The 12,066-nt window shown below is 50.2% G+C and overlaps 1 protein-coding gene across 2 annotated transcripts in view; it reads left to right on the plus strand.

Annotated features, from left to right (window-relative positions):
- Positions 1–12,066, plus strand: part of LOC149364465 (replication protein A 70 kDa DNA-binding subunit-like) — a 41,890-nt gene that overhangs the window by 11,312 nt on the left and 18,512 nt on the right. For both annotated transcript variants that reach the window (XM_089574413.1, XM_089574412.1), the window contains exons 2-6: positions 7,923–7,970; positions 8,064–8,139; positions 8,224–8,329; positions 8,913–9,022; positions 11,429–11,525. In XM_089574413.1, the coding sequence (XP_089430539.1) occupies positions 7,923–7,970; positions 8,064–8,139; positions 8,224–8,329; positions 8,913–9,022; positions 11,429–11,525 (437 nt within the window). The remainder of the gene's footprint in view (positions 1–7,922; positions 7,971–8,063; positions 8,140–8,223; positions 8,330–8,912; positions 9,023–11,428; positions 11,526–12,066) is intronic.

Consider the following 12,066-nt stretch of genomic DNA (forward strand, 5'->3'; position numbering starts at 1 on the left):
GAAAGAACTCAGAAGCTTTCTTGGCCTTTGCTCCTACTTTCGCCGTTTCATCAAGAATTTTGCTGCCGTTATCGCCCCGCTGACGCAACTTCTCGCTGGTAGCCACGACTTGTCGGCTTGGTCCCCTGCATGCGACAAGGCTTTTGGAACGCTGCGCCAGCTCCTCAGCTCTCCTCCGATCTTGCGCCATTTCGACCCTTCCGCGCCAACAGAACTGCACACAGACGCCAGCGGCATTGGTCTCGGTGCCGTTCTAGCTCAGCGGAAACCTGGTTTCAATGAGTACGTCGTTGCTTACGCCAGCCGTGCGCTCACCAAAGCGGAGACTAATTATTCCGTCACAGAAAAAGAATGTTTGGCGATTATTTGGGCGATCAGAAAATTTCGTCCTTACTTATACGGGTGCCCGTTCGATGTCATTACCGATCACCATGCCCTTTGTTGGCTGTCGTCACTCAAAGATCCATCTGGCCGCCTCGCTCGTTGGGCTCTGCGTTTACAAGATTACGACATTCGGGTCATTTATCGTTCCGGTCGTAAACACTCCGACGCCGACGCTCTCTCGCGCTCCCCTGTGACCTCTGAGCCTGACCCACCATCTATTTCCGGCCTCACACCTTCTCTCGACATTATTGATATGGCTTCTGAGCAGCGCAAGGATCCTTGGATTACTTCTCTTCTGGATTTCCTAGCCAACAGCTCAGCGCGCCTCCCTTCTCGAGCGCTCCGACGTCAAGCCCATCACTTTGCCGTGCGCGACCAGCTGCTGTACCGTCGGAACTACCTCCCCGATGGTCGCAAATGGCTGCTCGTGATTCCAAGGCATCTCCGCTCCGCCATTTGTGCCAGTTACCACGATGACCCGCAATGCGCTCATGCCGGTCTCCTGAAAACTTTTACCCGCCTACGCCTTCGGTATTATTGGCGGGGCATGTACCGTTTCGTCCGCCAGTACGTACGATCTTGCCTGGAATGTCAGCGTCGCAAGAACCCTCCACCGCACTCACCTGCTCCTCTGCAACCTTTACCGTGTCCCGCCCGGCCATTCGACCGTGTTGGAATAGACCTTTATGGCCCTCTTCCCATCACTGCCGCGGGGCACCGCTGGATCATCGTCGCCATGGATCATCTCACGCGCTATGCCGAAACTGCCTCGTTGCCAGCTGCGACGGCCTCTGACGTAGCCGGTTTCATACTTCAGAACCTCATTCTTCGTCACGGTGCGCCTCAGGAATTGCTCAGCGACCGGGGTCGCGTCTTCTTGTCCGGCGTCGTGGAAGCCCTCCTTCGGGAGTGTCATATCGTTCACCGCACGACGTCTTCGTACCATCCGCAGACCAACGGCATGACCGAGCGCTTTAACCGGACCCTCGGAGACATGATGGCCAAGTACATTTCTGCCGATCACTCAGACTGGGACCGCGTTCTACCTTTCGTTACATACGCCTACAACTCTGCAACGCAAGCCACTACTGGTTTTTCCCCGTATTTTCTTCTGTACGGACGCGAGCCTTCCTCCATCATGGACACCATACTCCCTTACCGCCCCGATTCGTCCGAATTCACAACCGTCTCTCAGGCCGCTGCGCATGCCGAAGAATGCCGCCAACTCGCGCGTTCCTTTACTTAACACGACCAGCACCGTCAGAACAGCTCCCGCGCCGCTTCTCCCGGTCTGCCGCCGCATTATCTTCCGGACTCCTTGGTTTGGCTTTGGGTGCCCTCCTCCAGCCCAGGACAGTCTACAAAACTGCTGAGCAAATACCAGGGCCCCTATCGCGTTGTTCAGCAGACATCGCCAGTTAATTATCTTGTGGAGCCCATCACGCCTTCGTCGGACCATCGCCGCCGCGGCCGTGAAATCGCGCACTTAGACCGCCTGAAGCCTTACTACGACCCAGCTCTCGTCTCGTGCCCTTAGGCCGCCAGGATGGCGCCTTTTCACCCCGGGGGTATTGTAATAAAGAGAATTGGGGTTTGCTGCCTCAGCGGCTAGCGCTGCCGAAGGAGAGGAAGATGACAGAAGACGAAGCTGACGAAGCTCGGGTGCGCGCTTGCGAACGCCGGCCTGCTGAGCAGCACTGCTGGGACAAGGACTGTGCCCGACCACAATAACTGTGCGAGTTTCCACATTACAAAATAAATAAATAAATAAATAAATAAATAAATAAATAAATAAATAAATAAATAAGTAAGGGAAGGGAGGACGGTAGGAGTGAAAGAAGAAAGAAAGAGGTGCCGTAGTGGAGGTCTCCGGAATAATTTCGACCACCTAGGGATCTTTAACGTGCACTGACATCGCACAGCACACGGGCGTCTCTTGCGTTGCGCCTCCATCGAAACGCGGCCGCCGCGGTCGGGTTCGAACCCGGGTACTCCGGCTCGGTAGACGGGCGCCTTACCACTGAGCCACCGCGGCATTAAAGATTGGTCTGAGCAAGGAAGGAAAAGCTGCATGGTTGTCAAACCTGGTGGAAATAATCAGGAACTAGGTAAAAACCTACGGTGTAAAATTCATTAGAACATGGCGACCTCGAAAAAACCCGGTTTGCCTTTAAGTTTTTTTAGCGAAGTGCGAAAAAATTGCCGACGATTACGTTCCTTCCTAATGCGAAATTTGAGCGCAGCTCATCAGCTGTTCCAGCTTTTCGATAGATTGAGGCAAATAATTCGAGCAATACATGGATGTACAATTACAGACAACTTATCTTTCACACATATTCCTTCTTTAAGAAACACTCCACTAACACTTCTTGATTGTCATGAAGGAAACGTTGTGGTCGGAGAAATAGATGCATATATGTTTTACTTGCTGCACCAATGCCTGCTTTTCAAAGACGAGGTCTGCGCAACTTGCTGCTCCAATGGCTGCTTCTCAAAGACGAAGTCTGTGCAAGTATTTCGCGAGGTTGTCACAGCCGTGGGAGGCGTTATGAGGGAGAGGAGCGGGATGTTCTCCCGCGTAAGTGGTAAGGAATTTCTGTTTGTCTTTATATCTACATTAAAGTCCCCACCCACCCTGCCACCCTAGCAGGTGGCATTTAATGAATCACGAAAGCTCGCTCACCGTTGTCAGCGCTAACGCATGCACCCCACATGTCTTTCTCATCACCACACGTACCCATAAGCGCGATTCAGGAGTCCGCTGACACAGGGAGTCAGTTATGCACACGTCCTTTCCTTAAAATGATCGGAGTGTAAAAGGTTGCCAACGCCAACGCCAATGAACACAATGAACGCCGACGGCCTATGGCTTAAGCGCCGCGTGTCTTGCACAACGTTGTCAATGCCTGCCGCCCAAATCTCTCATCAGCCCGCGTACCTATAAGCGTGATTCAGGCGTCCACTGACTCAGGAGGAGGAGGAGGAGAAAAGCATTTATTTTGTAATGTACAGAGAGGTGCTCGGGGAGAGGCCCCTAATGGGTCTCACCCCTTACAATACTAGTCGGAGTCCCTCATTCCGGGATCCCGTTGGTCGAGACCGCTACACAAGTCCGCCGAACCAGGGCCTGTTGGGCCGATAGTTCCTGGCAGCTGAGCAGGGCCGCCTCCCAGTCCTCTCGGGTAGGGGAAGGGGTGATTGGGGGGAGAGAAGGATTTTTTCTACATGCCCAAACCATGTGGAAGGTGTCGGCCACCTCCCCACAGAATGAGCAGCGGCCGTCAAAAGAAGGATTAAAGTGCTTGAGAACCGCCGGGCACAGCAGGGTGTTTGTAAAGAGCCTGAGGAGAATTCGTTCACCAGCTTTACCCAGTCCTTTCATAGGAATTGGGTATCGCCGGTGTTCGGCACGATAGTGCTCAGTAATTTCTTTAAAAGAAAGGAGAGGGCTGTGGTCTGGGTTAAGCTCCTCCCAAGCCAGTTATGCGCACCTCCTTTCCTTAAAATGGCACAACGTTGTCAATGCCTGCAGCCCCCATTGCTCTCTCATCACGCCATGTACCTATAAGCGCGATTCAGGCGTCCACTGGCCCAGGGAGACAGTTATGCGCACTTCCTTTCCTTAAAGTGGCACAACGTTGTCAATGCCTGCAGCCCCCATCTCTCTCTCTCTCTCTCATCATCCCAAGTACCTATAAGCGCGATTCAGGCGTCCACTGACCCAGGGAGCCAGTTATGCGCACTTCATTTCCTTAAAGTGGCACAACGTTGTCAATGCCTGCAGCCCCCATCGCTCTCTCATCACGCCATGTACCTATAAGCGCGATTCAGGCGTCCACTGGCCCAGGGAGACAGTTATGCGCACTTCCTTTCCTTAAAGTGGCACAACGTTGTCAATGCCTGCAGCCCCCATCTCTCTCTCTCTCTCTCATCATCCCAAGTACCTATAAGCGCGATTCAGGCGTCCACTGGCCCAGGGAGCCAGTTATGCGCACTTCCTTTCCTTAAAGTGGCACAACGTTATCAATGCCTGCAGCCCCCATCGCTCTCTCATCATGCCATGTACCTATAAGCGCGATTCAGGCGTCCACTGGCCCAGGGAGACAGTTATGCGCACTTCCTTTCCTTAAAGTGGCACAACGTTGTCAATGCCTGCAGCCCCCATCGCTCTCTCATCATGCCATGTACCTATAAGCGCGATTCAGGCGTCCACTGGCCCAGGGAGACAGTTATGCGCACTTCCTTTCCTTAAAGTGGCACAACGTTGTCAATGCCTGCAGCCCCATCTCTCTCTCTCTCATCATCCCAAGTACCTATAAGCGCGATTCAGGCGTCCACTGGCCCAGGGAGACAGTTATGCGCACTTCCTTTCCTTAAAGTGGCACAACGTTGTCAATGCCTGCAGCCCCCATCTCTCTCTCTCTCATCATCCCAAGTACCTATAAGCGCGATTCAGGCGTCCACTGGCCAGGGAGACAGTTATGCGCACTTCCTTTCCTTAAAGTGGCACAACGTTGTCAATGCCTGCAGCCCCCATCTCTCTCTCTCTCATCATCCCAAGTACCTATAAGCGCGATTCAGGCGTCCACTGGCCCAGGGAGACAGTTATGCGCACTTCCTTTCCTTAAAGTGGCACAACGTTGTCAATGCCTGCAGCCCCCATCTCTCTCTCTCTCATCATCCCAAGTACCTATAAGCGCGATTCAGGCGTCCACTGGCCCAGGGAGGCAGTTATGCGCACTTCCTTTCCTTAAAGTGGCACAACGTTGTCAATGCCTGCAGCCCCCATCGCTCTCTCATCATGCCATGTACCTATAAGCGCGATTCAGGCGTCCACTGACCCAGGGAGCCAGTTATGCGCACTTCCTTTCCTTAAAGTGGCACAACGTTGTCAATGCCTGCAGCCCCCATCGCTCTCTCATCATGCCATGTACCTATAAGCGCGATTCAGGCGTCCACTGACCCATGGAGACAGTTATGCGCACTTCCTTTCCTTAAAGTGGCACAACGTTGTCAATGCCTGCAGCCCACATCGCTCTCTCATCATGCCATGTACCTATAAGCGCGATTCAGGCGTCCACTGGCCCAGGGAGACAGTTATGCGCACTTCCTTTCCTTAAAGTGGCACAACGTTGTCAATGCCTGCAGCCCCCATCTCTCTCTCATCATCCCAAGCACCTATAAGCGCGATTCAGGCCTCCACTGACCCAGGGAGCCAGTTATGCGCACTTCCTTTCCTTAAAATGGCACAACGTTGTCAATGCCTGCGGCCCCCATCGCTCTCTCATCACCCCATACCTATAAGCGCGATTCAGGCCTCCACTGACCCAGGGAGCCAGTTATGCGCACTTCCTTTCCTTAAAATGGCACAACGTTGTCAATGCCTGCAGCCTCCATCTCTCTCCCATCACCCCACGTACCTATAAGCGCGATTCAGGCGTCCACTGACCTAGGGAGCCAGTTATGCGCACTTCCTTTTTTTAAAATGGCACAACGTTCTGAATGCCAACGCATGCAGCGCACAATTGTCGCTACCGCCACGTAGCTTGAAGCACGATTGAGGTGTCCACTGTTCCAAGAGGGCAGTTATGCGCCTCCAAGCTCCCGCTCCATTGTTTTCGCAGCTTTAAGCGTGACTAAGATGTCGACTGCTGGTTACAACGGACAACGGCGACGGCGACGCCGCGAAACGCAGAAACGGGCGCCAAAGAGCTGCGCTCTAGAAAATGATAATATTTACGGTTGTCGGGGCGTTGGAAGAGCGCAGCACAAGCAACTCGACCGACTCTAAATTCTGCTGCTGGTTTTATTTAGCCGCCACAGTAGTAGTAGTGGTGGTTTATTTAAAATGATATTAAAAGGAAGGAAAAGATCTATGAAACTCGTAAATTGTGGTGTATAATTTCATAAAAATTGTTTTTTGAGGAAAGGAAATGACGCAGTAACTGTCTCTCATATCCCGGTGGACATCTGAGCCATGCCGTATGGAAAGGGTAAAGGAGGTAGTGAAAGAAGAAAGAGGTGCCGTGGTGGTGGTGGTGGTGGTGAAAAACTTTAATCAAAGAGAGTTTGAGGGTAAAAAAAAAATAACCCTGCTGCATGGTCGGTATCCTTAGTCCGGGACACCGCATGACGAGGCCCCGTCTCGCGCCCGCTTGACCAGAGCCCTTTGGGACGTGGAGGTCTCAGTAATAGTTTCGACCACCTGGGGATCTTTAACGTGCACTGACATCGCACAGAACATCGTAAACTGGTAAATTGTTTTTTTGAGGAAAGGAAATGGCACAGTATCTGTCTCACATATCTCGGCGGACACCTCAACCGCGCCGTAAGGGAAGGGAGGAAGGTAGGAGTGAAAGAAGAAAGAGAGAAAGAGGTGCCGTAGTGGAGGCCTCTGGAAAAAATTGCCGAGGCCCAGCTTGGCTAAGCCTGGGGAATGCGAAGCATATTAGTGGCTAGGCTTGGTAATACATGGCTTTCCTTGGTTGAATACTTGGTCATTTTAATACAACCACTAGAAGCCTTCGTCGTGGGTATAGTGAACTAGAATACTTTCGAGAGTATTCTAGTACACTATAGTCGTGGGGGAAGACAACGGCATGGCTACAGCGGAACGCCGACTAACCCCGAGACGCGCGTTGGGTGAGCGCCTGGATTGCCACGGAAGCCGCGTCTGCCTGCCCGGTGGAGCGAGCGTTTCACCTACACCGAGTGTGAACGCGCGTTCGAAATGCGCGGGTGTGACGGCTAGGGGTCCCACGGCGACGGCGCGAGGTGGAGGCCGGCTCTCTCATCCGATGTCACGTGGTGTGACGTCACGGTGTCACGTGACGTGACGGCTAGGGGTCCCACGGCGGCGGCGCGAGGTGGAGGCCGGCTCTCTCATCTGATGTCACGTGGTGTGACGTCACGGTGTCACGAGGGGGTCCCACGGCGACGGCGTGAGTGGTAGCTCTAGCAATATGCTTCGCATAAAATTTCGACCACCTGGGGATCTTTAGCGTGCACTGACATCGCACAGAACACGGGCGCCTCTTGCGTTTCGCGGCGGCCGAATTTCGGTGGAGGCGAAATTCTAGAGGCCCGTGTGCTGTGCGATGTCGGTGCACGTTAAAGAACCCCAGGGGGTCGAAACTTCCGGAGCCCTTCACTACGGCGTTCCTCATAGCCTGGGTTGCTTCGGGACGTTAAACCCCAATAAACCAAACCAAGCATCTTACGTTTTGCCTCCATCGAAACGCGGCCGCCGCGGTCGGGTTCGAACCCAGCACACGAGCGCCTTCTGCGTTTCGCCTCCATCGAAACGCGGCCGCCGCGGTTGGGTTCGAACCCGGGTACTCGGACTCAAATAGACGAACGCCTCAACTACTGAGCCACCGCGGCGAGTGCAGTTTATAGCTTTAGAAACGCGAAATAAAAAAATACACGTAGCTAAGTTCAGGAAAGAAAAGGCTGCTCGTTTGCGAAAGTAGTAAAACCCACTGCTGAGGAACGGAGCGATGAAAACCATTTAATTATATATTGTCTCTATTTTGCAGCGCATCTTCAGCAAGCAAGAGGTTGACAAGCCCATTGTGCAGATCTTGGTCAGTATATGCATATGCTCAGCATGACATGCTTCTTTGGCGTTGATCCACCGATATAAACTTTCCGCATGTAAGAACTTTTCGTATTTGCAGAAATTAGCGCCCGTACCAATTCGCGCTGGCAACAGATACAGGGTAATGCTCTGGGATGGACTGCAAGAATGCACACGTGAGCTATGAGTTTGACTACTTGCCTCAGAGTTGTGTATTTTGGCTAAAGTGCATCTACAGAAGTTGCGTCCTCGTCGTACAGGTGTCATGCTAGGGACCGAGCTCAGCATGAAGGTCGACAACGATGAAATCGAACAATTCGCAGTGGTGCAGTTGGACCACTACTTTTGGTACTCCGCACCGCTTGGGTATGTTTTAACAATTTTCGTTAACGTTATAAATGCGCTGTAAATATTTCCGTGTGTAAAAGGCAGAAAAGTAGCAGTCCCAATGCAACTTATTTAGCAACACACAGCAAGAATTAAAGCTTTGGACTAATAAAAAAGGTTTTAACGAATAATTCGCTCGCATCTAACCGGTTTTTCTGTTTGTCACGAATGCTGATAGTACTGGGATTTTGTCATAATTCTTCAGTGTACACATAAAAATAGCGGTTTCGTGCTTTTCATCAACCTACTGGCAGATCAGAAACATTCTGAGGAGAACAGTCAAACAGTTTAAGAGAATACATTTTAGCTGAGCAGTGACGTCTGCATGACAGTCGTCGTCGCATTTAGCGCTTCTAACAGAATTCTGTATCTGCAGTTATAATGGTTCACTTGGTAGTCACAGGTTACTCTTAATATCCGTGCGTTATATATCTGAAACGCCACAATATGTGGCGGTCTTTTTTCAAGCATTTACTTATTATTTGTGACAGCCGCGCAGCCACCTAAACCAGTCAGCTGCTGTGCTTGTCACTTATTCATTTAAATCCCCAAACTTTCTCAGGGGCATCCTGACTGTGCTAGGACTGAGCGTCAAAGAAAAAGGACTCACCCAGCGCTGTATACTACGGAATGTTGCGGTGCCGTCCTCTTCACCAGATGCCCCATCTACAGGTGAGGAGAGCTCGGAGCTGCATCGCCGTTTGTTTACCGAAGCACCATCCAGATATTTGTTATTTTTAATTTACGTTCATGAACAGCGTACACTTCTAGCATATCGCCGTGTTCCCTCCAGCGACGCGGATCTGTTTTACTCTGTGATTTCTTTTTAGTCCGAAGCAGTTTTAAGAGCGTTAGCTCTCTCGTACTCATCACGTTTCGAGATTTCGTGGGGTCTGCTACCACCCTGAGATCACAGCGCCATCTGTGACAGCAACTAGAAAACAGCACATCTCGCACTGAGACTCGCAGCGCCATCTACAATAGCATTGTATTAAACCAAACAGCTGACACTCGTTACTTCAACGTCTTCCAGACGGTGGCAGCCTTTTTTCTCGGGCGCGTCGATCTTGCTGCGCTTCAGAGTGTTTGGTTATTTTAGTGCGAAAGCGCTACTTCACGGGATAGAACCCAACCAAGAACCTTGTGTCTTGCATGACCCTCAAGGGTCATGCCGCTACTGGGTTTCGAACCCGCGGAGGCGCGAACAGATCAGCTTCGCTGGCCACTGCACGAGAGCACCATACTTTCACCGCAGCCGATCACGCCCCGTGTTGAACTGCAACACACACTCACGCTGTGCATTGCAGATGGTATTCTTCATCAACTTTCATCTGCGGAACGAACAAATCAGATCAGATCAGCTTAACTTCGATCAGAGCTTCACCTCGGTCTCATATAGCCGCCACACATGCTGACGACCCAGAAAAGCAAAACCGTGAGCCAACCAGGCTAAACACAGGCTTTCGCACGTCTGCCCACTTTCACTGCATTAAAACCCTATACCACTTTTCCTGGTTTCATGAACAACTGCACTATCATTACGCTGTTAACTGCAAGATTATAATAGTTAGAAATTTAACTTCTAGCTTTCCTGTTAAGCATAGAGTTATGGTATGTGATAAAATACAGGGCCATGCATAACGCTTATTCCATAAAAAAATTAAATTAGTGGTTTTTGAGACAAGGAATTGACACAGTAATTGTCTCATCTCTTGGAGGATACCTCAACCGTGCCGTGAGGGAAGGGAGGAAGGTAGGGTTGAAAGAATAAAGAGACAAAGGGTCCAAGACTCCTCCACTACGGCACCTCTTTCTCTCTTTCTTCTTTCACTCCTACATTCCTCTCGTCTCTCACGGCGCGGTTGAGGTGCCCATCAAGAAATGAACAGTTACTGTGCTATTTCCTTTCTTCAAAAACCATTACTAGGGGCTAAGGAAAGAAGACAATTAACTCGCTGATAACGCATGCATCTTGGTTGGTTTAACCGCAAACATAGCTCAGCGTGCATGAGGCAGCTTTACTGCATTAGTCTAATATCCGCATTACGTGTAGTTATTCGGCAAACGCACTCTGCAGTTGAATTAAGTTTGCTAGGTTTTAAATAAAAAAGTGAAATTTATACTGGAAAATAGAAGCAAAACCATGTTTCAGAATAAGTTAGTTAGGTTTTAAATAAAAAAGTGAAATTTATACTGGCAAATAGAAGCAAAACCATGTTTCAGATAGCCTTAATTTTAGCATGAGCATGAATGCGGCTGCAAATGAAACACTGTTGCTGCCTTTGTAATCTTGTCTTTACGGGCGAACAGCATTATTGTTCCGAATGACAGGCGTACAATAAAAGCTACGAATTACTATCCAGATTGCAGCCACTATGTGCAGCCATTATGGTATTGCTGAATTACTGAAACGCGTTCAGGGGTATTTTTTTAAGACGCATATTGCCCAATACAAACGACCACAGGACGACGAAAAGCCTGCACAAACAAATCTGTGTCGTCCCATGTTTTCGTCACCCGGTGGCCATTTGTGTTGCGCTGTCTTACATTTTACATTGAAAGTACGTCCTTCCAACTGGCTCAGCCCCAAGCTTTGTCGAAGTACACGGATAATTTCCCGCATTGCGCGGTACCACCACAATGTAGACACATTGTTTGGACGCAACGATTGTAACAGCACTACAAATAATTCGAGCTTGGTTTCTATCAACATAAAATTATTTTACTCATCCTCCACCCAGCACAACGTAGAGTACGGTACATGTGATTAAGAGGAAGAGAAGGGGACAGGTTTTATTCCCCACGCCCAGTTTGGCACTGTGCCTACCTATGTACCACGATGGAGTCCTTGGAGATGAGTGGCAGAAACGTGGCTACTGAGGGGTGGTTAGGTGGCGTCATTTTTAATTTTGCATTGCACGGCACCTCTGAGTTTTCTTACGGTGTTTGACGAAGATATGCGAGAAGACGGGATCTCTTCTTTTCCGTGGAACTTCTCAGTCATGAATGACCTTTGAAAATGTGACACAGAAGATGTCGTATGTTGGCATCAGAAGTGATTGCTCAGTTCGTTTTCAGCATCGGCATCAGCGTCATCGTCATACAGCCACTGCCAAGACCCAGGTTCTGACAGTGGTGTTGTCCCTATCGCATCGCTAACTCCTTTTTCCAATAGGTGAGTTCCTTTCTAGCTTTTACCGACCATAGCATGCCGACGCTTTCTTTTAGCGAGCTTTTTTTTTAAAAGCGTGAGCACGATAATCATTCTGTGGCAGCATCACTACCGCTCCGTTACTTTTCATCATCTCTATATGGCTTTTAGTAGCACTGCCAGATATTCGCCGTGCCTGCTTTACTCATGGGTGTCCATTTCGTGGCTGCGTGCGATGTGATCTTGGACGCATCCCCGTGAATGTTACTTGAGATTTTAAACTTATGCTGTTCATATGGTCTGCACAAACCGCGCGCTACCGGGGAGCTAACGAAACTCGCGGCTACAGGGCAACATATCAGGCGGAGTCCTTGTCCCTGAATTGCTCATTTTAATGGCCGTGAACGGCAAAATGCTGATGTAATGAATCAGTGCTCACTGAAGCTATACCGTGATCAGGTCATTGCAAGGCTGTGCTTTGGGGTATTGCAGTAGTTGTTACTTTGAAACCCAGAGCTACGTCGCATATATAGAGTTCGATATTTTATTCGAGTCGAAACGACAT

This window comes from Amblyomma mixtum, chromosome 2 (assembly GCF_055824585.1).
Source record: "Amblyomma mixtum isolate Tamu chromosome 2, ASM5582458v1, whole genome shotgun sequence".
Taxonomy (NCBI): Eukaryota; Metazoa; Arthropoda; class Arachnida; order Ixodida; family Ixodidae; genus Amblyomma; species Amblyomma mixtum.